Source organism: Schizosaccharomyces pombe, assembly GCF_000002945.2.
Source record: "Schizosaccharomyces pombe strain 972h- genome assembly, chromosome: I".
Lineage (NCBI taxonomy): Eukaryota > Fungi > Ascomycota > Schizosaccharomycetes > Schizosaccharomycetales > Schizosaccharomycetaceae > Schizosaccharomyces > Schizosaccharomyces pombe.
The window spans coordinates 3,829,454-3,850,969 of NC_003424.3; the positions used below are offsets into that span (position 1 = coordinate 3,829,454).

The window sequence follows — 21,516 nt, forward strand, 5'->3', positions numbered from 1 at the left end:
GATGATAAATGTGGAGTAAATTAAAAACCCTTCGACTGCGATAAAGTAATTAAGGAAAACTAACGTTTACGCAGTGATTTTTTGAAAAGTATCCTTTTTAACATTGTCTTTTGATGTTTCTCCTACTGTTCATTTCGTTTCACTATTTAGTAAATATCTGTAATGAGAATAAACAGTCAAGGATTTTCTTTCATAAGACGTTCGTTGATTCATAACTGAAGAATGAAGGGAGGGTACTTAGAAACTAATGAACTGCCGTCAAACATATTTAATTATAAAATCGCCAATTGCATTGTAGTAGTTTAGTGCAACAATACCATACACAAAGCTCTCACGAGAGTTTACATTATATTACGACTACCATTACCAACTAAATCTGTCTCATTTTCATAATAACAAGTAAATCCAACTATTATAACATTGGCTAAAATATTGCTTAATGTTTTTTAAAGATAGTCAAGTAACAGGAAGTAGATAAACACGTTTACTAAAAGATTGGTATAAAGTTGAATGCTGTAAAGGCTTTCGGAGTAAATACCATCAATTTCACTAACACTAGCAGGTAGAATCCCTCTGTTAACTCGTAAAAATCGTGCATACTAATTCAAATATTTAGCTGTAAATATCCTTCATGGACATGTAATGATATTAGGAGCTAATGAATTTGCTAATGCTTGTTGTCCGACGTATATAGCTAACTCATACGCTCTATCAGATGGGTTCCGTATATAAAATTCTTAACCAAAGATATGGTTAGTTTTAAGTATTAATAACTAGGTTGAAATTTTTCTAACTTAATTGATGAATATTAATTCTTTGTATACTATCTTGAGAATCAGTAATCTCAGGGCTGAGAAAATACTCTGCCGGTAGACACTATACGGTACTTCTTAAACGTTTAAATAAAAGTAATTTATACAACAAATGTCTACGGCCATACCTAGGCGAAAACACCAGTTCCCGTCCGATCACTGCAGTTAAGCGTCTGAGGGCCTCGTTAGTACTATGGTTGGAGACAACATGGGAATCCGGGGTGCTGTAGGCTTCCTTTTATTCATTTTTTTTTTGTTTGTTTTTGTGTTAATTTATTGTTAAACATGAAATTTTTGTATTGAAATTTTGTCTTGAACTCGTTGAGGCTGTATAATTTTCAAGCAAAGCTGGAAAGCATACTAGTTTAGAAGGTTATGCACATGCATGAATTGACTTTGATAATATAATAATGTTTTCGTTACTAATCGTGTAAAAGAAATTTGTTCAGAATATCAAAAACAGTAGTTTTATACATAGTAGAAAGATTTAAAAATTGATTAATTCTCAAGAGAGACCAATTGATACATACAGAAAACAAAAAAATTATATAAATGGAAAAGGGTATGTTTCGTAAATGTTGCAATTGAGAAATAAAGCGCATTTCATTTATCGTAATTTGCCTAGATCAGAAAAAGCATTGCAAAATTAGCCTCCTGAGTATGAATCTGATGATAATAACTAACAAACACAGGTTGCATAATACATGTTCCGATAATTTTCGGCTCTCAAATACTTAAATATATGATCGTTTCGCATCAGCCGTTTCAAGTCATGAAAAAAATAATAATAAAATATCAACAATACTATGCGGTTGCGGTTGCATAGCTAACGCTGCTATCGGTGACCAATTCAACATGGCTACTTTGAGCGTACGAAATAAACTTGAATCTTTCAGAGAAATTGGCGCATTCCATAGATTTCATAATGAGTTCTATAGGGTAACGGCCGCATATGGTGTTTTGAGTGGTTTTCAAATACTCTGAAAAGTCATCACTACTTTTCGTTTCAATAATTTTCATACCAATATGATCCAAATTAGATATAGACTCATAAATTTTGGGACTAGTGGGGCCACCTCGTCTTTTGTATTTTAAGACTGCATCCTCTAATTGATTCGTATCGTTCAAATAAAGGGTATATCCAAATCTTCTTCCCCAATGACAAAAATCGGAAGATATAACAAATGAATTTGATTCATCTTTAATATACTGACTCAGAAATTTCGCTGCTGCCATCATTGTGGTTGAAGTTAAGGCACCTATCATGATAGGAACAATTTTGACTTTTCCCAAGCATCCTTGTTTCAGCAAATGAAAAGCTAAAAGAGGGAATTGCATTTCGAGGCTATGTTCACTTTCATCCACATCCAAGGTCATTGAGTCGAAGCTGTTATCGCTAGCGACGAGTTTCTGACATACTATATAAATTTCCAGTTAGCAAATAATCTGTGCTGAGAAATAGACAGTAGCAATTTAGTAAAACTACTAAGCAAAACTGTTTTCACATACAGTCTTCATCCACTTTCAAATCACCTAAAGGTGTTGAGCAGATGCTAGCTCGACTGACTAGGCATTTTCTAGTAAAGATGTGATGAGAAGGCCCAAAAACAAAAACTCTCTGAATTTTCGAAAAGTCCAATTGCTGAAATCCTTGGGATGCGACTTTCCCACTATACATGTAACCAGCATGTCTGCTCAATATTTAGCTATATACTGAATATCACATAAATTATAAGTTGTCTATACGTACGGTGAAATGACAAACCGTTTCCCAGTCTCGGGCGTTGGGTTTTTGATAAATGATTTTAATTGCTTAGTTAGTAATTCTGTATCATCCAAATACCAAGATCCTGCATGAGTTGCTTCACGAATGGCTTGTGACATGAGATAAATTGAAGAATAATATTGATACGTTCAAATTGTAATTCGGTTTGTGATGTTCGTTTGACAATGGGTATTATTTTCTGAACAACACACTGTTACATATATCTTGCTTTCTTGCCTTCATCATTTGCGTTTTGCTGCACTAACACCACTTTTGGGAGGTCGAAACACAAGACTAAGACAATCGCAAAATCAGGTTTTCACACAATAAAATCATTACTTAAGAATACTGAATTGAAAGGCTTTCATTTGTTATACGTTCACGATTTACTCAAATTTCTTGTAGTAAAAACAGGTGGATTAAAATCTTTTTCGTATCCGTGTATCAGCCCTTTCGCGCTGGTAGGTCAATCGAGAATACTAAGAAATTGCAAGTGTTGTTTTCAACTAAATAAGGGTTGATCTTCTAAATTATTTCACCTATGCTATGCTTTCGTTAAAATAATAAGTATTTGTTAATTTTCTTAGTTTGACGTGTCATCGTTTCACAATTTAATATTTATTACCCGACAACTCATCGGAAAAGACCGTGTTTGGCCAAAAATCTTTGCATTGTTTTCCTATTTCTCACTTTTTTAAAATATACATTTGAAGCTGTCGGTTGAGTGTTTTGTTCTTCTCAATTATGGAAACGAAATCATCATACTTGAAGTTTCTGAATGAAGAACAAAGGATTAGTGTTCAGAGTCCTCATAAGTATACTCAAATTTTAGCCGGTCCTGGGTCTGGAAAAACCCGTGTTCTTACCGCTCGAGTAGCCTATTTACTTCAAAAGAACCATATTGCAGCCGAAGATTTAATTATAGCCACCTTTACGAACAAAGCCGCAAATGAAATAAAGCTCAGAATTGAAGCTATTTTGGGGAATAGTGAAGCCTCTAAGCTTATTTCTGGGACGTTTCATTCTATAGCGTACAAGTATTTGGTTAAATATGGCAAGCATATAGGGCTATCCTCAAATTGGTTGATTGCTGACAGAAATGATACGTATGTCTTGTTTACACTTTTCTAACTTTTACTTCTCCACTTTCAACCATTGCTGATCTATTTAGTCAAGCTATTATGAAGCGACTTTTAGACTCTCTCAAGAAAGCTAAAAATCCGATTGCTTCTGGTATTAGAGGACAAGAATTGACTCCTCAGAATGCTCTAAATCGCATAACTAAATTAAAGTCCAACGGTCTTCTTGTTAAACCTGGAATGGATCAGTTGAGTTTGATTAATGGTCTGGAAGAACCACCTAAAGAGCTTCAAAGCCATCAATCTGTTGAATTGTATAGACTTTATCAAACTTCCTTATGGAAGAACAATTTAGCGGTACGTAACAAGCATAAAGTTGTATGTATATATCTAACTATTTAGGATTTTGATGATTTGCTTTTAAACTTTATTTTATTACTTCAAAAGCAACCAGATTGTGTGAGGAATATAAAACATATTTTAATCGATGAATTTCAAGATACTAGCAAAATCCAATATTTTCTTGTTAAGCTTTTGGCATTGCAAAATTCAGATATCACGATTGTTGGCGATCCCGATCAATCAATCTATGGATTTCGAAGTGCTGAAATTAGGAACTTAAACCAAATGTCTGAAGACTTTGAAGGTACCCAAGTGCTTCATTTGGAAAGAAATTACCGTTCAGCTAAACCTATACTTGAATTAGCACTGTCTATCATTTCACAGGACAAAAGCAGGCCTAAGAAGGGGCTCAAAAGTAATCACATCTCTTCCTTAAAGCCTCATTACCGATTGTTTGAAACTAACAATAAAGAATCTTACTGGATCGCAAGGTTCGTATGGCTTCATTGCATGAAAGTTTACTAACGATTCTTTAGAGAAATTAAACGTATAGTAGGTTCTTGTCCAGAGCTTATATTTTATAACGATATCGCAATCCTTGTAAGGTCCTCCAGCCTTACAAGAAGTTTAGAACATGCACTTTCCGAACTTGGTGTGCCCTACCGCATGGTTGGAGTTAACAAGTTTTTTGATAGAGAAGAGATTCGAGACTTAATAGCTTACTTGAGAGTCCTAGCTAACAAAGATTCGACTTCTTTAATTCGTGTCATCAATGTCCCTCCTAGAAATATTGGCAAAACAAAAATCGACCGTATTATTTTCGAAAGTGAAAGAAGAGGATTGACCTTTTGGCAAACTTTAAATGAAGTAAAGAATGAAAATATTTTACTTTCTCAAAGAAATGACAAGAGTTTTCTAAAGTCTTTAAAGTCTTTTCTTTGTTCAATCTCCAAACTTGAAAATCGTTACTTGTCTAATGGGCACTCAGCAACTCTTAGTGATTTACTTTTGGGAATACTTTCTGAGATTAAATATTACGAATACCTGGTTCGGAAAAATAAAGAAACTGTCGAAGAAAAATGGGAAAATGTAATGGAGCTTGTACAACAAAGCGATAACATATCTTGTATATTCTATGAATTAGATTACAAAATATCAACAATTGTTCTATTGCAGAATTTTTTGACTCAAATCGCTCTTGTGAATGAAGAACAGAAAGAGGGCGAATCTCAGAAGGTTACCATTTCAACCCTTCACGCAGCTAAGGGTTTAGAGTGGCCTGTTGTATTTTTACCTTGTCTTTGTGAAAATATTATCCCTCATTCTCGTTCAGACGACCTCGACGAGGAAAGAAGGCTGCTATATGTCGGTGCCACACGTGCACAGGCGCTACTGTATCTATCTTCCTTTAAAAGCGTCACTGGAATGTTTGCAGATATGCAGAACTCAGACAATGTACAGGACGTCAGTCCATTTTTAAAAGGAGAAGAAATGAAAAGATGGGTGATGGAAAGTGAAATAGTTTTTAATGAAAAGATTGCTTCTGAAATTGGAACCATATTGGGTCGGAAATCTTATGGGAAAATAACTAATTTAAGCGGTATTGGTTCAAATGCAAATCATAACGGAACTAAATTCGAAAACTTGGGCTTCCAATGCTGTCGTGTTCTAGCTGAGGCAGAATTGAAAAAGAGAGAACGAGTCAAAAGTGTCAATGACTATAATAAAGATGAAACAAATTTTAGAAAACATAATGCCAAGAGATCGAAAACCGATATACGAAGTTGGTTTGAGAAAAAACAACCAATCGATTCAGATGTAGAGATTTCTGAGCCGTCAAGGTCCGCAAGCATAATGGTTGCAAATAAAGATTTAAATGATCGAAGTTTTGAAACTGTCAATCGTATTGTATCGACAAGAGCCTCAACGACAAACGCTTCTTTCATGAGCAGCGTCAGACAAAATCTTGGTAGAGGTCCTTCTACGAAAGATCAGGTAATAAATAGAACGTTGAGGGAAGGTCACCAAGATGTTGTGCAACATACTGACCTTAATCAATCAAATACTAAGGTCGCGAGTGCCCGTCCTGCTGGTTCGAGAAAACGATTGGGTGTAAGGCTACGAGTTTCACGAATGTTATAGTCATATCATGTTGTACAAAATCACGTATTATATTTATAGACAATCTAAACACCTTGCTACGGTGTTTTCTTTAAAATACCTACATATAATGTCAGCTTGAAAATAGATACAGATAATAAACTTACATTAGAGTACTACAGTTTCGACAAATATTTCGTTGGCAGCGATCACATGTAGAAAGATATAATACGTTATCACAAAATTCGCAAACACCGGTAGATGAAGGCAGATGGTCATTGTCAGTAACAAAATTAACCTTTTCATTTAAAACGATAGAAGAGGCATCATGGGCATTACTTTTTTTGCTTGCAAACAAACTAAGAAAAGATCTCACTTAGAAGCTTAGTAAAAAATCGCTAAATTCTTCACTTACTATCCAAATGATTTTTACACTTCTTTCTTGGTAACCTACTAGGAACATGTTCAGAACGACATCTTTTCATAGCTAAATCTCGGATACTTCGAGTTTCAAAAAAATGTGACACGTTGTTCTACCCTCTTAAAGCCTTATCGAGGTGTTGTTTTGTTTTTGTGGAACGCGGACTAGATGGCTAGTGCATGGTCTAATGGACTGTACAGGAATGGTCAAATAGGCGATACTTCTTGTCAAAATATAGCACTAAATGCATTTTTGAACCCTGTATATATTCGAAAAAAATACAAATCGTCCTTATTAATACATTTCGTAAGTCAAAATGAAATTGCTGAAATGAATGTGTTAAGGTAAAGCAAATATAGCTAGATTAAGGCTCATTTAAACTTAAATTGAGTAATATTTTCTTAATGTTTTTACATTTATCAGTAAGTGCTCCTTCGAAATGCCTTGTCCAGCTCATTGAAATTCATGGGTCATACCTTCAAAGGCTGAAGTATGAAATCAGGAAGGATTCACTGAAATAAAGAAGTCTTTCTGATGTCTGATTTGAGTATACGATAAACAAATGTGAATGTGCAGATATGAACAGTATAAACCATAGAAAGCCATGTCAAAGCCGAGGAGATACAGATGTTCTACATAGATTTGCAGACAATCCTCCTAGATATTCTATGAGAAAGGAGAGGAAACCTTGGTTTTGCAGCTTCTATATGGAAAGTACAGAGGGGTTGTCTTGCTTAACCAAAGTAAGAAAGAGGCAATCAGAGAAGATAGCCTACAGAAAATTATAATTCTCAATCAATTTATTTAAGGTAAAAACCTCTTATACTTCTGATTCTTTTAGTGCTGCTATTTAATCTGTAATTATACATTATGTCTCCATGTTTGACCAGACTGAACAATTCACAATTTAGTAGGATCTCAAATGTTATTCGGGAAATAGTTGATGGTATTGAACTATAGGATATTAATAAAGTTGTCACGTGTAGACGTATATTAACTTGTCAAAGATTGTTTGAACATTGTGAATAGCAAAATGGATTAGTTATTACAGTAGGCTTTTCAGTAGGTACACACGACGTAGACATATGTTTTAATAGATATTTTCCATCAAAAAGAATTAGGTCTATTAACACGCTCTTTTCTAATAGACCTCTTAAATGTCATTCACTTGAAGTTTGTACTTGTAAATCAAAACATTGGAAACCTGATAAATTGGACAGTTAATTAATTAATTATTCAATCCTTTTCATTATAGAAAACGTTTTTTCTGAATCTTTTTTGCTATAGTATACGCTGTGTTAGAATATGATTCAATTACTTAATAACGACTATATTTTGTAACAATAACTATAAATAATAAGAGTCATATTACTATAAGTATGTTATGTCGAAGGAAAATTACAAACAGTTTTACTTGATTGCAAAGGTGGACTATATATCTGAGACAATTAACTCTTAATGTATCATTTACCAGATATGGAGGAAACTGTAAATAAAATATTGCGAGCTCAAGAAACGAGAGCTCAGTTATACAAAGAACTGGAGGAGTAAGTATTTTCAAAGATATATAAATAAAATAGGTCTAACAAAGGTAGTGCTCTCAATGCAAATCAAGAGAAAAAAATTGGACTTGAGCAAATGGGCATAATTGTTCAACTGGTGACTGAAGGTTTAAATGAAGTTTCTTCTGATATTCGAAACTATCAAGCATCTCTTACTAAGGAGCTTAAACTATTGGTGGATTCTTTACAGGAAAAAGAGCGCTCTAAGCTACAAGCGGTAAATTTTTTTTCATAAATCTTTCTATGCAAGTTACTTACAATGTATAATATTTGCAGACCGTCAAACTTGAGCAGTTAAAAGTTGTTTCTACTAATTCACCAGTTGAGAATACGCAAATTTCAGAATTGGAAGCTAGGTAAATTGAAAATTGAATTATCCAGATATAACTAACAAATAATTATTAGACTTTCTTCACTTTCTAAAGAAATCAACGATATCTTACAAAATATGAAGGATGAAATATGAAGAAAATTGGTTTAATTACTATGGCATATCCAAGTTTTCTCTTTAGCAAGAGTAACATTATGAAGTATGATTCTGAATTTTCTTAAATTTAGAGAAAGTAAAAATTCTACATTAGAAATTTAGGGGACAGTCAGTTCAAAGGTCTCCTTTCTAATCATACTTGTAATTGAGATTGTAACATTCAGTGCAAAAGAAAAAAATGTTATTCGCGTTTTGAGCAAACCGGCAAGGTATGAATAGTATTCTTCAAGCCTTTAAATGTCAAAAACCCATCAATTTTAATTCCACCTGGTTGTTCGAAAACTAATTTCTTAGAGTTATCTTTAACACGTGCTTGAACTGTATTCCCTAGTTTAATTGAATTTGGAGGTGTTCTTTCTAAACCCGGAATTAACTACAATGACTGTCTCAAAATATATTTTCCCATATTAATAGCTTCCAATGTATTTACAGCTTTACCCTTTCGTCGAAGTCTTTGACAATAGAAATGCGAAGGAATAAATCGCTTGAGTAAGTAACTTATCATAGTTCAATTCACCTTATTGTTACATTGCAGTAAAATTGTTTTTGTTTTCTAAGTACACCTTACTTATCATCTAAAAATGGTGAGCAAGCATACGATGCATGCATTCAACTCTAGAAACTTAAACTACATATAAAACTAAAAGGTAACGTAATGGGTGAGAAGGCTGGAAAGCGTTCGAGTCTACCCTCACTTAGACTTAATTTTGTCGGACCACTCAAGCCATGAGCCAGTGTAGTTTCCAATACTAAAAGGTTAGTTTTTGAACACTGTTCTCGAAATTAAGTGGAATTGTTCACCTATACAAACATACTTTTTATAGCCGAGTTTGGTGAGAATGTCAGAAGCGGTCGTACTTCTTCTACCAGAGCGACAGTAAACTACAACGTTGTCCTCAAAAACGGGTTTGCTGAATCCATAAGTCTTGGAAAACTCCTCGTCACTAAGTTTCATGGCTTCCTCGATTTTTCCAACAGGTAAATTATAAGAAGTTTCGATTGCACCTTGCTTAAATTCATCGGGCTCACGAACGTCTGACATGTTAGCAGAATAAGTTTTAACTCACTATTGTATTGTCCTTACCAATTAAAACGGTGGATTTGTCGCCAGTTGGTCTTTTACTAAGGTTATAAACCTATTTCAAGTTAGTACCGTTAATAATTCCAAAATACTTGGAGAGTAGAGTAGCGAAGTGTAAAACTTAGCTTTAACCAGAAAACATCGCATATGAAAGCAAACGTATTCCTATGTTGGTTTACCTTTTCGAAATCAAAGATGCTGACATTCTTAACTACTGTAGAACTGTAGAAAGAGCGGGTCATCAGGAGGCGAGATACGGAAAGAGTTTTAGAAAACATTATGGGTGAAAACAAGGTTTATTACAGCTAGATGGCCCCTTTCAGCAGGCAGGTTAAATCTCAGATTCCCACAGTTGACGGTAGTGGTATAAGCGTGATCGGTGAGTAGTATGATTATATGAACGATCGCTATTACGAAATCGGCAGGTTTGAAGTGTTATAGGGGCTTGTGTTCAGAGGAATCAATAAATGAAATGGATCTTTGTATTTTCGAGATTTTTCAATAATATTTTTCTTTTTTAAAACGGTAGTTTTTAAAGTTACTATTCAAGAAAAGAGCGATTCATCCATCGGGAAAAATGAAGTTGCCGCATTTTCTATGTTTCACTTTTAAACAATTACATATTCAGTATATAAGTTCATAGAATAGAACTGTACGTACGTCTTTGGCACAGTTCTTTAAAATTGCGGATCTTTAATTGTGTATATTACTATATGGAGGTAGCATATGGATTTACCAAAAAGCATTTTATGGATAATTTGTTATTCATAAAATTATGTTTGTTGGAAATACACTGACAGAAACAAGCACTCTAATTTTCAATTGAGCTACAGTTGTTTGTTTTATCATTAGGAGAAAACAGGAATTCATACGACGCTGATTTATATAGATGTATACGTAAGTTTATTTATTTATTTTTTCTCGTCGGGCCTGAAATGCACTGTACTGTAATGTCATGGCATGCTTCAATGCTAATGTAATAGGAAAAAAATCACAGTACACAAATTTTTATGAGTGCTGATATTCTCGCAATGGAGAAACGCTAGGTTTAACGTAAGCATGATGTTTAAATTTGCCAGTACAATTAGAAAACAGGTTGTAAGTCCACCTTTGATATTAGGTCACAGTTCAAATCACTTTTGATTGTATTGCACATGATATTACGTTTACTAAGATTTCGCATCAATTTTAATATTGCAAGTTCTAAGGTAGCAGCATATTATTGAAAATTGAAATTTCAAATGGAAAAGTGATTCACATGCGTCCATTAAAATATAAAAAATAAAAAAAGAAATTTATATCTAGAATAAATTATTGTTTCTTTTAGCGGCAGAAAAACTAGTAGTAAAAATTTTATGCCAATAAATAAATATATAAAATAATGAACCTAAATAATCATATTGGCAATGTTTTCCAATTCAATCATCCGAAATGAATGATTGCAATGGATGAAGGAAAATAAAAACTTGTAAAAATGAAGGTCAGTAAGATTCAGTGTTTAAGATACCTCTCTGGTTTACAATCTTTTATGGACAAATATATGAACGGTTAATTCGATACAGTTCATCTGTTTCACTCGAATACTCAATATAATTTATTTACAATTCACCCATTAAATTAATATTTACCTTATTCATTCGCTTTCATTAATTTCATTCATTCACTTAGTCCCTTATTGTACCAACCTTGTCGCTCGGTACCGAATACAACAGTCGGCGGTTGATCATAGCTAACTAGTGCTAATAGCTAATTTCCTTAAGCAGACTTTTAATCCAACTGTGAATACCAATTACGTACTGTTTTGATTTAGTTAATATTTTCTTCCTCTTTTTTTTTTGCGCTTTTTTTCCATCGAAATCAAATATTATGAAGAATGACTTACTTCATAATTGCGATACCCGAAAACATCACTGATAAAGAGGGGATATCATATTAAAGAGTGAATACCGGTTAGGTCTTAGTTGATTCTTTGGATGTTGGATTGAGGTTTAGCTTGAAATGATGGTTGTCTTTCGTTTCAATTCACCTTTACAACATTTAATTTTTTTTTTAATGATCCATGATCACAATGCCATAATTTACGAAATCCTGGATTACGAGACTCCTGATCGAGCCGCAACTGCTGAATACAAGCGAACCTTGAATCGCAGGCGGATGAAGTATAAAGTTAACTCATATCAATTAAAGAGATTGCAAAGCGGCGGAACACCGTTCCCACGCTTCTAGTACTATGCGGAATGAATAAAAATATTAGGCGGAATGAATAGATTGTCGAGAATGGATTTCTCTCTCGAAATTACGTTCATTTCCTATACATCAGGGGATTATGACATAGAAACGTAAATGGATGTTCTCCGACAAAAAATAAAAAAAATATATTATATATAGAGATAGACGTGCGCCTTAATATATTTCCAATTTACTACGACTGACTAACTAACTAAATAACTGCGACTTTATTAAAAAAACATTAATAAAATGGATCCTGTTCCTAGCACACAAACTCAAAAATGGCCTGGCAAGCATGCCGACTTAGATCCTGAACCATCACTTCTCAGATATTGTGATGGACGGGTACATGTCGGATCAGGGAAACTTGCAGAGAAAAAGACATTGCTCACAGGAGGAGACTCTGGTATTGGTAAAGCAGCAGCGGTGATGTTTGCCAGAGAGGGATCTGATCTCGTTATATCATGCCTTCCAGAAGAAAGAGACGATGCAGAAGTTACGAGAGATTTAATTGAACGTGAAGGAAGAAATTGTTGGATATGGGAGGGAAAACTTGACAAGTCTGATAACTGTAGGGATTTGGTTGATTTTGCTCTAAAGAAGCTGGGTTGGATCGATGTATTGGTGAACAACATCGCATATCAACAGGTCGCTCAATCCATTGAAGATATCGACGATGAACAATGGGATCTCACTTTTAAAACGAACATCTTCTCCTTTTTCTGGGTCACCAAGGCCGCTATTTCGCATATGAAGAGCGGAAGTTCAATTGTCAATTGTTCCAGCATCAACGCTTATGTAGGACGACCTGATTTACTAGACTACACATCCACTAAGGGTGCCATTACCGCATTTACTCGGGGGTTGAGCAATCAATATGCGCAGCATGGTATTCGTGTGAATGCCGTTGCTCCTGGTCCCATCTACACACCTCTCGTTAGCTCCACATTTCCCAAGGAGAAGATTGAACTTTCTGACCAAGTTCCTCTTGGACGTATGGGACAGCCTGTTGAGGTTGCTTCTTGCTACCTTTTCCTTGCATGCTCAGATGGTGGTTACATGACAGGCCAAACTCTTCATCCTAACGGTGGAACTGTGATTAACAATTAAATTTTAAAGGAAGACGACGTTCATTTACTGTCGTCTATTACTTTTTTGGTTTGAAATGAATAATGCAGCAATTTAATTTTGCTGATCCGGATGATTGTTGAAGTTGTACTTTCATATACTTTTGAGATGTTCATTCTCATGAAGACAATGCATGATTTATGATAGCTATTTTGGTTCCAGTATATGGAAATGGATGAACAGTGAAGAAACCTTTTAATTTCCTCTATCTTTGCTTTCATAGCATGAAGAATGTTTATGATTTTATTTATACCTTTAGAATTACGGATATCTACGGTTATACACTGTAAACAGTGACTAACTAAAAATATTTTTTTGTCCTTAAGCTATTGTAAAACAAGTTTGTATGGTTCATAAATCATCTCTTATTTAGGCATTTAAATACTTGTATGAACTCCTTGAAATGCATTTGTGCAGGTAGGAAATCCATTCAAAATTTACATAGATACTCTTTTTCAACTGAGGAAAATATTATTATTTCCTTCCCCCTGCTTTGTAATTAATTCACTCTTCGTTGCTCTTTCATTAAAGACTAACTAACTTAGTATGAATCATTTGATTAAAAAAAAGTTGGAATACCAAATTGTTATTTTCTTCATATACTGCCATACACGTGCTTGTCAAAATGGTAGAAACAGAGTAACTAGAGAAGCATGAGTCATTTTCCAAGACAATGAGAGTAGAGTGTTGAAAAATATTTAACTATTCTACAAAAAATGATGACTAAAGTAAAATTAAATAGTTACTATACTCAAACATTTAATATTCTTAAATTTCAAATTTCAAATACCCAGTTAACGTGTTGTAACGAATCCTTATCTCATTCTTAGCCTACCCATTCGTATTCTAATACAATTGTGGGACATCATCATCTTTGTCATCTACCACCTATTAAAAGATAATAGCGGAAATTGCAAATTCATTGTTAAGTGCTTTGCTAGTTGTTTAGAAATAAAATGCTTTCCCGTTTTTCTTCCCAGTTGCGCTTTATTTCCGCAGTTAGGCCGGTGATTCCCAAATTTCAACCTTTGCGATTTTATAGCGTTGCTCGCCCTGATGCTGAAAAACGAATCCTTAAAGTTGTTTCTTCCTTTGACAAAATTCAGGACCCTAAAAAGGTATGTTTTGCATTCATTCAGTTGTTTTTTTTCACTCTATGTGTAATTTTGGATCTTAACATTTTTGTTATTTCCAATTTCAAGACTCATTGTAAAAGTCGTCGGCTTGAATTTACGAAAAAATTTTTTAGGTTAATGTTATCTTTGTTTTTTCTCTTTACCCCTATGCATTCTCTCTAACCATTCAGGTCACACCTACATCAACATTTGCGAATGACTTGGGTCTTGATTCTTTAGATGCTGTCGAGGTCGTTATGGCTATCGAAGAAGAATTTAGCATTCAAATTCCTGATAAGGATGCAGATGAAATTACTTCAGTCGGGGATGCCATCTCGTATATTACAAAAAACCCCGAAGGTATGAACTTTTTTTTCTCCTGAAACGTAGCGTCTAGCCTATATCTTTTCCTACTGCTTCTACGTACTAACTTTATACAGCAAAATAAATAATCCATCTGGTCTTTCAAGTATACTTGACTAGATAGATATTGATTTTATCCAATTGGTAGGCTTATGAATCAGAACAATTAATTCCTCATTCTCTCTCATCTTTTGTATTTTCAATGAAGATTTTCTTGCCATGTATTGTTGAATATACTTATACTTTGGCTGTTGACCAAATTTTTTTTCCTTCTTCATTTTATAATATTGATTTTTAAATGTAGTTCTGCATTTTATCTCTTCAGAATCTACGTTCCTATTACTTGTAGTGTAAAATACAACTTGTTGCAAGAATGCATAACCTCTTAATTTGCATTGTTCACGCAACTACGATGAAATTGTTCGAAAATTGAGCACTGATATACAAGTGTGTATAAATACTCCTTTAATTCGTGGTATATCAATTCCCATTGCTCTGGCTTAGCTAAGCTTCTCATATATTTTTGAGAGACAGGAAACGGCATAATAATACCAACAATTTTTTTGGCTAACTAATGGTAAAATTGCTTATTCATCGATATAAGCATGCATTCAGTACGACTATTTTTCCAATTGCTGAGATACTAGAGACAATATGACAAACACAACTAGTTTCATCAGGCACTTTTCGCCCGATGAAAATACACAAACTTGAAATCATTAAAGTTCCACACCGATATACTAATGCAATACAACAATCACTACTATACAACAAAAACTAGCCATACTACAAAGCACATAAAAAATTTCTTATAAAACAGCTTATGCGATATTCTGGTATATAAGCTAAAGTCATAAAAGTCTAGTTATTTTCTAATATTAAAATTGAAATTGCCAAAAAAAAGACAAAAAAAGAAACATCAACTGTTCTGCGAACCATGTATGCTATAAATCCTCTCAACAAAAAAAAGAAGAAATCACCTGTACCAGCACGGCCCACACTCGAAAATTGAAGCTTACATTCCAAAGCCCTAAGAAATCCTGGCTTCGCAAATCACTGGATCGTCATAATCAGCTTACTCGGCAACGGTAAGACGGAAGATGGAGGTGTGACCCTTACCACCAACGGCACCTTGAAGGACAATGATCTTGTCACCCTTCTTGAGGATGTTCATCTTGTAAGCTTGTTGGCAACCGTAGGCAACACGAGCGTCAACATCCTTTTGCCAGTCAGAAAGAGGCTCCTTCTCGTAGATGACGGGGTAGACACCACGGTTGAGGTGAGATTGACGAGCTCTTTGAGGGCAACGAGTAACCATAACAATGGGGATAGAAGGACGGTACTTGGAGCAGAGACGAGCAGTGTTACCGCTGGTGGACAAGACAACGATGGCCTTGGCATCACTCTCAATGGAGGCACCGATGGCAGCGACAGCAGTGGTCTCGGTAGCACACTCAAGAGGACGACGGACGAGGCCGAACATCTCTTGGTAAAGGCTGCCGTAAGGGATGGAAGCCTCAGCAACACGGGCAGTCTCAGCCATGTAGGTAACGGCTTCAACGGGGTAAGAACCCTTGGTAGTCTCACCGGAAAGCATGACCAAGTCAGCACCATCGAGAACGGCGTTACCAACATCGGAAACCTCGGCACGAGTAGGACGAGGGTTGTAGGTCATGGACTCAAGCATTTGAGTGGCACAAGCAACGGGCTTACCAGCGATGTTGCACTTGGCAATCATCATCTTTTGGGCGACGAAAACTTGAGAGGCAGGGATTTCAATACCCAAGTCACCACGGGCAACCATGATACCGTCGGTAACGTCAAGGATAGAGTCAAAGTTGTTAACACCTTGTTGGTTCTCGATCTTGCAGATGATCTTGATGTTCTTACCCTCCTCACCCAAAACTTCACGGATGTGGATAACGTCCTCAGCACGACGGATGAAGGAAGCAAAGATCATGTCGACACCGTTCTTGACACCGAAGCGGAGATCGGCCTTGTCCTTCTCGGACAAAGCGGGCAAATCGACATCAGTCTTAGGCAAGTTGACACCCTTCTTGGAAGAGATCTTACCGTTGTTGTTGACACGGACCTTCAAATTCTTGTCATCAACCTTCTCGATGACAGTGAAGGAAAGGATACCATCATCAACGTAGATGATACGGCCAGGTTGAATGACCTTGGTGATGTTCTTGTAGTCAATGTACATGACCTTGTCGTTACACTTCTCGGCATAAGCATCGTCGGTGGTGAAGATCATCTCGTGACCAGAGGAGATGGGGTAGTCAGTACCGCCAACGGTGAGACCAGTACGAATCTCAGGTCCCTTAGTATCCAAGGCAATGGCCAAGGGGAAGAGAGGGTTGGTGGCAGAGGCCTTACGGGCATTGTCAATGACGGATTGGTGGTATTCGTAGGAACCGTGAGAGAAGTTCATACGAACAATGTTCATACCAGCATCACGGAGCTTGCACAAGGTCTCAACGTTGTTGGACTTGGGACCAATGGTGCAAATGATGGAGGTACGACGGTTGACAGCGGGGATATCAAGCTCGCTGTTGAGGCCGGCGACCCATTGCTTAGGAGAGACAGCAGAAGAGGACATCTTTCAAAACCTATATTATATGATAAAATAAATGTAGGAGAGTATTATATAAAGAGCTTTAGAAAAAAAAGAACAATTTCAATTTTTTTCTGCAGGCTACTTTGATGTTGTGGGTTTAGTGGTTGGTAGAGGTACCTTTTTGGTCGGGGGATTGCCTGTATATAAAGGCCGGGAAATGTAACTTCGGAACAATATCGTAACCATACGGTCGTTTTTCGGAAAAAGCCTACACGTACCCGGAATTCTAAAAACATACCGCTTTTTCTTACAACTCTAAGTATCAAATCGCTGTATTTTTTTAAGTTATATGCACCTGACTCACTTACCGTTCCATTCTCCACCGTCACCCAGCCGGTGGAGCGACGTGAATCCCTTCCACATCCCGTCGCCCCAGTTGTTTCCCTAATTCCATACCGTGCGCAACAACACACATTGACGCGTCCCAAACTCTCCTATCTCTACTACTACCCGTATAAGCATGAGAAAGACGCGAAAAATCCACCTAAACATCCAACTTGCGGTGTTTGTTTACATTTGGCACCTCTGCGTGAATAACGCATTACATTAACTCTCGCTGCTTCCGTCGGCTGAGGAATTTCCAAAAGCTTCGAACTCGTTCTGCAATGTGACTTGCTATCAATATCTCGTTACCAGGAACCGACGTAACCTGACATAGTTTTAAGCAACATCTTGCCATTCTGGACGATTATGTAGCAACCGAGATAGGGAGTTGCCCGCCAATCATCGGCTTTTGCGAAACTTAGCAGCGCTTTCTTTAAGAGGTCAGTAAGGAACTACTGCAGAGTAGAGCGTAATTACCTTGCAAAACGGCGTACTGCAAAGTAGTATGTTATGCTAGATGAGAAAGAGACAGGGCTGGGAATATATGTCTGGCTAGTGGGTAGAAGCGCTAGGGGAGAGGACAGGGGGCAGAGGCAGAGGACAGAGGCACAAAAGGTAGAAAGGATGGGTAGAAAAAGGAAAGTGTCAGGAGCATAGTATGTTAGATCTGATATTTAAGGCAATCCACGATAACTCAAAACAATCCTATTCAGCCTTCTCGGTGGCTTTTGATTGATTGATCGACAGAGTAGCATGATCGACAGTAGCGTAATTTTTCGTAAACATTTCTTTTCATTTGTCTATTTGACTAGTTTAGTTAACTTTTCTACGAGTGTCATGAATTGAAATGCTAATAACTTTCTCTAACATTAAGCGAATAATCACTAGCAAGATATTCCATATGGAACACAAGTGTGTTACTTTCGTACATACGGTATTACCTTATAGATGTAGGTGTATTAGTTGAGTTGCAGTATTACTACTGTATAGACCACAGGATGTTTTGTTGTAATTACTTTTTATATATTACCCTCTCTTGGAACTTCTTCTTTACTTTTTCTATTTCATACATCTTTATGCGTGCTTTAATATATCATATTGTCACTAATTCATGTTTCAAAAAAAAAAAAAAATAATAATAATAATAATAATAATAATAATAATTATCGATGCAAGAAAATGAATTTTCTCTTTTCATTCTCCGTGTTATCTTCCCTCTCATCCACCGAGCCAGCCGGTATCTTCTCTTTAGCTAAAATCCTTACCAACGTTGACGTCGTAGAGCAAATATATCTGATCCGACTTGCTTTCCATACACTCAATCAACTTAATTAGCTTATTCTTAATCTCTTGACGTTTATGCTTGTGATAACCCGGTGTAAGGGAATTATAGCGGTCAGAAAGTTTCTCATAACGCTTTTTCAATTCCATCAACTCATTCGTTAATTGATTCACTACCGTCTTAAGAGCCTCGCTGGGCGGTTGACTGGGTCTTAACGTCTGATCAGCATACAAACAATTCGAATGCGAAACCTTCTGCTCCCCTCTTATCAAGTCTTCTTGACGAGCATGACACGCATTGCACTTGCCAACTCCATGAGCTGCACTTTCATTGATAATGTGTTCCACCTGCTTAAGAACATGTTTCGGTAATTCTTCTTCATTGGGCTCATCCGGTACTCCAGTCGTTCCAAACTCTGAACCGTTATGAAAAGTTCCTTGATTCCAATCAAAGCCTGCTTCATTAAGGTAGCTATCCTCGGCCAATTTGTTTCCTTTCATCGAAGAAGAGCTTCTTCGCCTCGGCAACGTTGCTTGTTTCTCCTTTTCAAAATCACCATCATCGGATAAGATATCAGAGTACTCTGAGTCAAGAGATATCTCTTCACTACCTTCATCAGACTCAACCCCCGACGCGACATTCGGCGAATCGAATACGACTTTGCCAGTAATACGCCTTTTTGATTTGGGTCTTCTCTTTCGATGCTTGACAGGACCAGCCTTGTTTGATTGCGATAGTTTCAGCTTAAGCTCCAGAGACTTCCTCATTTCAATTTCTTTGGCCAATTCTTTCACCAAGTCTTGGTATCCCGAAGTCGGTGAAGTGGAGTCTTGTTGAGGAGAGCAATTTTCTTTGGCAGTTTCCGTTCCATTGCTCATTTCTTTAGTGTTTGCGCCGGATTTGTTTTCAAATAATAAGTTGTTGAGCCCGTCTTTCCTTTCGTCTGCTTCATTCATGGACAAGGGTTTTGAACTGTTTTCCGCAGTCGACTTTATTTTGCTTGTTACATTAGATTCCTTCTTATCCAAATATGTCTGAAGTTTCTCTTTTAATACTCGATTCTCATTCAAAAGTTCATTATTCTCAGAGATCTTATTACCCAGACGCATAATATAACTCTCTCGGTCTAATAATACGTTCTTATAAACAGATTGAATATGTTCGTATTGCTCTTGTAGAGATTTCAAATGTTCAGACAAGCGTTCTTTTTCTCGCTTGACTGTGTCATAGCGAGAAGCAGCCATACCATCGTCAACGTTCGATTCACCAAGTTTTGTAAGCATCTCCTTTGACATTCGTTCCTCTAAACTCCTAGCACGTCTTTTCTCCCTGTTATAGGCGTCAGTAAGAAGTTCTAATTTGTCTTGGAGTTCGTCAATTTTTGCGTTGCATTCATTACGCTCTCGTTTCAAAATTTCAAATTTTTTCTCCAACAACTGGTGAGCATTGAAAAGTTGTTCATCTGTGGAAGCAACGGGAATAGTGTTTAGCTCGGGTAAACGATCGTGTTCTTTAGCATTACCGTTTTCATCTATTGTATCATCGCGAATTAAAGAAGACAAATTAGTCAGATTAGGCAAACGGTAGGATGTTTGGTTATTAAAATCGACACTTGGCTCACTGTGATTTAGGCCTAGTTGCTCCATGAGTCTAGCAGAGGCCTTGTAAGAAGAAGGAGTCTCCTTACCTGAATTAAGGTTTGGTGTAGTCTTTGAGCGAAAGCCGTTTCGTCGCCATGGGGTAGTGGGTTTGGGAGGCAGAGCCTCTGTAGGTGAATCAAATGCTAGATTTTGATTTTGACGATTTGCTAAAGGAGTATATTCTGCAGGCTTCTTAAGAAACGAAGGGGATGCATCTAATTTCAGGTTGCCATGATCATCCAAAACACCCTGCTTTTTAAAAGCACCTAGAAATCTATTGCGATAATCAGGAGTTTCGTTGAGTGCCTGTGGGCGAAGATCCGGTTCAGAAATTGGTGGAGACGATAAAGGAAATAAAGATCCATTCTTACGAAAGCGATTCCAACTAGTTTCTTCAAATGCATTCATATTTCGTCCTCTAGGCTTCTCTACACTTGGAAGCGTTTCTAAAGAAGCATTCATGGTAAAATCGTGAAAATGTTTACTAAGGCTTTTGGTATTCGGAGTATCTTGAAAAAAGGGTTCAAAATCCTCCCGCTTACCAGATCTTGGTTGAAAATTTAAATTGTCCTGAAAACTGTCACCATTTAGCTCACGATCAAGGGCCATACCAACTCGAGCCATGGTACCAACATCATCATCGGTTGCAACAAAGTTATCGTTAAATTGGCTAGGCATCCAACCTTACATATAAATATAAAGTGAATAAAAACTGACTTTTTTTTTTTTTTTTTAGAAAAAAATGCTATTAGGCTGACAATATTGCCTTAATATATACTATAATTCGTTTGTTGTCACAACAATGCTTTAATGGTGGAGGTTGGAAAAATGATAAATCGAGCCCACCACGACTTCCTTGCTAAAAACACGAAGAGGGGGATAAATAAACAATGCTAACCAGCAGCTAGTCCCAAATAATCAAGGTAGTATGAGCAAAGGTGAGCAACACTTGATAACCAAGCTAAATACTGTAGTGATGAAAGTGGTTGGAAAAATATCGCACTTTTTCTGCAGTACCTTAAAAAAACAAAAGGAAAAGAGAGAATTAGAATGATATTTGAAATTGCACACTCTTGGTCGAATGCAGTATAGTTAAGGAAATAGGCACAAGGTCGCTGGTCTTCAGGGTTAGGGTTATCGATACAATCCTAATATATAAAGGG

The 21,516-nt window shown here is 36.4% G+C and overlaps 9 protein-coding genes, 13 long non-coding RNA genes and 1 other non-coding gene across 23 annotated transcripts; 10 read left to right on the forward strand and 13 right to left on the reverse strand.

The window, feature by feature from the left end:
• Positions 1–119: 119 nt before the first annotated feature.
• SPOM_SPNCRNA.3705 lies at positions 120–728 on the forward strand. Its single transcript, NR_193068.1, has one exon. It is a non-coding gene; the product is annotated as a non-coding RNA (long non-coding RNA).
• On the reverse strand, positions 433–798 carry SPOM_SPNCRNA.3706. Its single transcript, NR_193069.1, has one exon. It is a non-coding gene; the product is annotated as a non-coding RNA (long non-coding RNA).
• Positions 799–926: 128 nt separating this feature from the next.
• SPOM_SPRRNA.17 lies at positions 927–1,045 on the forward strand. Its single transcript, NR_151407.1, has one exon. It is a non-coding gene; the product is annotated as a 5S ribosomal RNA (ribosomal RNA).
• Positions 1,046–1,351: 306 nt separating this feature from the next.
• Positions 1,352–2,768, reverse strand: SPOM_SPAC4H3.04C (uncharacterized protein). The gene is made up of 3 exons (NM_001019761.3): positions 2,563–2,768; positions 2,322–2,503; positions 1,352–2,230 (listed from the first exon to the last, which is right to left on the reverse strand). Exons 1-3 carry the CDS (start codon positions 2,694–2,696, stop codon positions 1,617–1,619), a joined length of 930 nt encoding a protein of 309 aa, NP_594340.1. The 5' UTR covers positions 2,697–2,768; the 3' UTR covers positions 1,352–1,616.
• Positions 2,769–2,825: 57 nt separating this feature from the next.
• On the forward strand, positions 2,826–6,287 carry srs2 (UvrD subfamily ATP-dependent DNA helicase). The gene is made up of 4 exons (NM_001019762.3): positions 2,826–3,683; positions 3,749–4,013; positions 4,059–4,489; positions 4,535–6,287. The coding sequence occupies exons 1-4, from the start codon at positions 3,322–3,324 to the stop codon at positions 6,138–6,140; spliced, it is 2,664 nt and encodes an 887-aa protein (NP_594341.1). The 5' UTR covers positions 2,826–3,321; the 3' UTR covers positions 6,141–6,287.
• On the reverse strand, positions 4,034–6,700 carry SPOM_SPAC4H3.16 (uncharacterized protein). Its single transcript, NM_001356135.2, has 3 exons — positions 6,514–6,700; positions 6,266–6,473; positions 4,034–6,219 (listed from the first exon to the last, which is right to left on the reverse strand). Exons 1-3 carry the CDS (start codon positions 6,581–6,583, stop codon positions 6,174–6,176), a joined length of 324 nt encoding a protein of 107 aa, NP_001343122.1. The 5' UTR covers positions 6,584–6,700; the 3' UTR covers positions 4,034–6,173.
• Positions 6,355–7,416, forward strand: SPOM_SPNCRNA.939. Its single transcript, NR_151329.1, has one exon. It is a non-coding gene; the product is annotated as a non-coding RNA (long non-coding RNA).
• SPOM_SPNCRNA.3707 lies at positions 6,773–7,739 on the reverse strand. The gene has a single exon (NR_193070.1). It is a non-coding gene; the product is annotated as a non-coding RNA (long non-coding RNA).
• A 242-nt stretch (positions 7,740–7,981) lies between these two features.
• SPOM_SPAC4H3.06 (uncharacterized protein) lies at positions 7,982–10,173 on the forward strand. Its single transcript, NM_001019763.4, has 4 exons — positions 7,982–8,066; positions 8,115–8,298; positions 8,358–8,437; positions 8,487–10,173. Exons 1-4 carry the CDS (start codon positions 7,996–7,998, stop codon positions 8,545–8,547), a joined length of 396 nt encoding a protein of 131 aa, NP_594342.4. The 5' UTR covers positions 7,982–7,995; the 3' UTR covers positions 8,548–10,173.
• On the reverse strand, positions 8,058–8,276 carry SPOM_SPNCRNA.3708. The gene has a single exon (NR_193071.1). It is a non-coding gene; the product is annotated as a non-coding RNA (long non-coding RNA).
• Positions 9,207–10,017, reverse strand: rdl2 (thiosulfate sulfurtransferase Rdl2). The gene is made up of 4 exons (NM_001019764.3): positions 9,829–10,017; positions 9,653–9,704; positions 9,384–9,603; positions 9,207–9,317 (listed from the first exon to the last, which is right to left on the reverse strand). Exons 1-4 carry the CDS (start codon positions 9,925–9,927, stop codon positions 9,260–9,262), a joined length of 429 nt encoding a protein of 142 aa, NP_594343.2. The 5' UTR covers positions 9,928–10,017; the 3' UTR covers positions 9,207–9,259.
• A 1,123-nt stretch (positions 10,174–11,296) lies between the features above and the next one.
• Positions 11,297–11,988, reverse strand: SPOM_SPNCRNA.940. The gene has a single exon (NR_151331.1). It is a non-coding gene; the product is annotated as a non-coding RNA (long non-coding RNA).
• A 40-nt stretch (positions 11,989–12,028) lies between these two features.
• SPOM_SPNCRNA.3709 lies at positions 12,029–13,218 on the reverse strand. Its single transcript, NR_193072.1, has one exon. It is a non-coding gene; the product is annotated as a non-coding RNA (long non-coding RNA).
• On the forward strand, positions 12,128–13,683 carry SPOM_SPAC4H3.08 (3-hydroxyacyl-CoA dehydrogenase; the record flags this gene model as incomplete). The annotated part of the gene is made up of 1 exon (NM_001019765.3): positions 12,128–13,683. The coding sequence occupies one exon, from the start codon at positions 12,128–12,130 to the stop codon at positions 12,986–12,988; it is 861 nt and encodes a 286-aa protein (NP_594344.1). The 3' UTR covers positions 12,989–13,683.
• SPOM_SPNCRNA.3710 lies at positions 13,414–14,370 on the reverse strand. Its single transcript, NR_193073.1, has one exon. It is a non-coding gene; the product is annotated as a non-coding RNA (long non-coding RNA).
• On the forward strand, positions 13,883–14,671 carry SPOM_SPAC4H3.09 (type II fatty acid synthase subunit). The gene is made up of 3 exons (NM_001019766.3): positions 13,883–14,124; positions 14,313–14,481; positions 14,562–14,671. The coding sequence occupies exons 1-3, from the start codon at positions 13,963–13,965 to the stop codon at positions 14,567–14,569; spliced, it is 339 nt and encodes a 112-aa protein (NP_594345.1). The 5' UTR covers positions 13,883–13,962; the 3' UTR covers positions 14,570–14,671.
• A 133-nt stretch (positions 14,672–14,804) lies between these two features.
• SPOM_SPNCRNA.3711 lies at positions 14,805–15,180 on the reverse strand. Its single transcript, NR_193074.1, has one exon. It is a non-coding gene; the product is annotated as a non-coding RNA (long non-coding RNA).
• Positions 15,181–15,289: 109 nt separating this feature from the next.
• On the reverse strand, positions 15,290–17,222 carry pyk1 (pyruvate kinase). Its single transcript, NM_001019767.3, has one exon. It carries the CDS (start codon positions 17,087–17,089, stop codon positions 15,560–15,562), a length of 1,530 nt encoding a protein of 509 aa, NP_594346.1. The 5' UTR covers positions 17,090–17,222; the 3' UTR covers positions 15,290–15,559.
• On the forward strand, positions 15,301–16,475 carry SPOM_SPNCRNA.3712. The gene has a single exon (NR_193075.1). It is a non-coding gene; the product is annotated as a non-coding RNA (long non-coding RNA).
• Positions 17,223–17,254: 32 nt separating the features above from the next.
• SPOM_SPNCRNA.3713 lies at positions 17,255–18,223 on the reverse strand. The gene has a single exon (NR_193076.1). It is a non-coding gene; the product is annotated as a non-coding RNA (long non-coding RNA).
• SPOM_SPNCRNA.941 lies at positions 17,295–18,315 on the forward strand. Its single transcript, NR_151332.1, has one exon. It is a non-coding gene; the product is annotated as a non-coding RNA (long non-coding RNA).
• Positions 18,316–18,504: 189 nt separating this feature from the next.
• ppc89 lies at positions 18,505–21,287 on the reverse strand. Its single transcript, NM_001019768.3, has one exon. The coding sequence runs from the start codon at positions 21,029–21,031 to the stop codon at positions 18,680–18,682; it is 2,352 nt and encodes a 783-aa protein (NP_594347.1). The 5' UTR covers positions 21,032–21,287; the 3' UTR covers positions 18,505–18,679.
• On the forward strand, positions 18,628–21,056 carry SPOM_SPNCRNA.3714. Its single transcript, NR_193077.1, has one exon. It is a non-coding gene; the product is annotated as a non-coding RNA (long non-coding RNA).
• Positions 21,288–21,516: the final 229 nt, after the last annotated feature.

Coding starts and splice junctions, on each gene's coding strand:
- ppc89 (NM_001019768.3), bottom strand. CDS start 21,031: ATGCCTAGCCAATTTAACGATAACTTTGTTGCAACCGATGATGATGTT.
- SPOM_SPAC4H3.09 (NM_001019766.3), top strand. CDS start 13,963: ATGCTTTCCCGTTTTTCTTCCCAGTTGCGCTTTATTTCCGCAGTTAGG. Junction 14,125..14,312: donor AAATTCAGGACCCTAAAAAG/GTATGTTTTGCA, acceptor CTAACCATTCAG/GTCACACCTACATCAACATT.
- srs2 (NM_001019762.3), top strand. CDS start 3,322: ATGGAAACGAAATCATCATACTTGAAGTTTCTGAATGAAGAACAAAGG. Junction 3,684..3,748: donor ATTGCTGACAGAAATGATAC/GTATGTCTTGTT, acceptor TGATCTATTTAG/TCAAGCTATTATGAAGCGAC. Junction 4,490..4,534: donor GAATCTTACTGGATCGCAAG/GTTCGTATGGCT, acceptor ACGATTCTTTAG/AGAAATTAAACGTATAGTAG.
- SPOM_SPAC4H3.16 (NM_001356135.2), bottom strand. CDS start 6,583: ATGAAAAGATGTCGTTCTGAACATGTTCCTAGTAGGTTACCAAGAAAG. Junction 6,474..6,513: donor GTGTAAAAATCATTTGGATA/GTAAGTGAAGAA, acceptor TAAGCTTCTAAG/TGAGATCTTTTCTTAGTTTG. Junction 6,220..6,265: donor CGAAACTGTAGTACTCTAAT/GTAAGTTTATTA, acceptor CATTATATGTAG/GTATTTTAAAGAAAACACCG.
- SPOM_SPAC4H3.04C (NM_001019761.3), bottom strand. CDS start 2,696: ATGTCACAAGCCATTCGTGAAGCAACTCATGCAGGATCTTGGTATTTG. Junction 2,504..2,562: donor AAACGGTTTGTCATTTCACC/GTACGTATAGAC, acceptor AATATTGAGCAG/ACATGCTGGTTACATGTATA. Junction 2,231..2,321: donor TTTGAAAGTGGATGAAGACT/GTATGTGAAAAC, acceptor AAATTTATATAG/TATGTCAGAAACTCGTCGCT.
- pyk1 (NM_001019767.3), bottom strand. CDS start 17,089: ATGTCCTCTTCTGCTGTCTCTCCTAAGCAATGGGTCGCCGGCCTCAAC.
- SPOM_SPAC4H3.06 (NM_001019763.4), top strand. CDS start 7,996: ATGGAGGAAACTGTAAATAAAATATTGCGAGCTCAAGAAACGAGAGCT. Junction 8,299..8,357: donor AGCGCTCTAAGCTACAAGCG/GTAAATTTTTTT, acceptor TAATATTTGCAG/ACCGTCAAACTTGAGCAGTT. Junction 8,438..8,486: donor ATTTCAGAATTGGAAGCTAG/GTAAATTGAAAA, acceptor AATAATTATTAG/ACTTTCTTCACTTTCTAAAG.
- rdl2 (NM_001019764.3), bottom strand. CDS start 9,927: ATGTTTTCTAAAACTCTTTCCGTATCTCGCCTCCTGATGACCCGCTCT. Junction 9,705..9,828: donor GCATCTTTGATTTCGAAAAG/GTAAACCAACAT, acceptor AACTTGAAATAG/GTTTATAACCTTAGTAAAAG. Junction 9,318..9,383: donor ACCAAACTCGGCTATAAAAA/GTATGTTTGTAT, acceptor CTAACCTTTTAG/TATTGGAAACTACACTGGCT.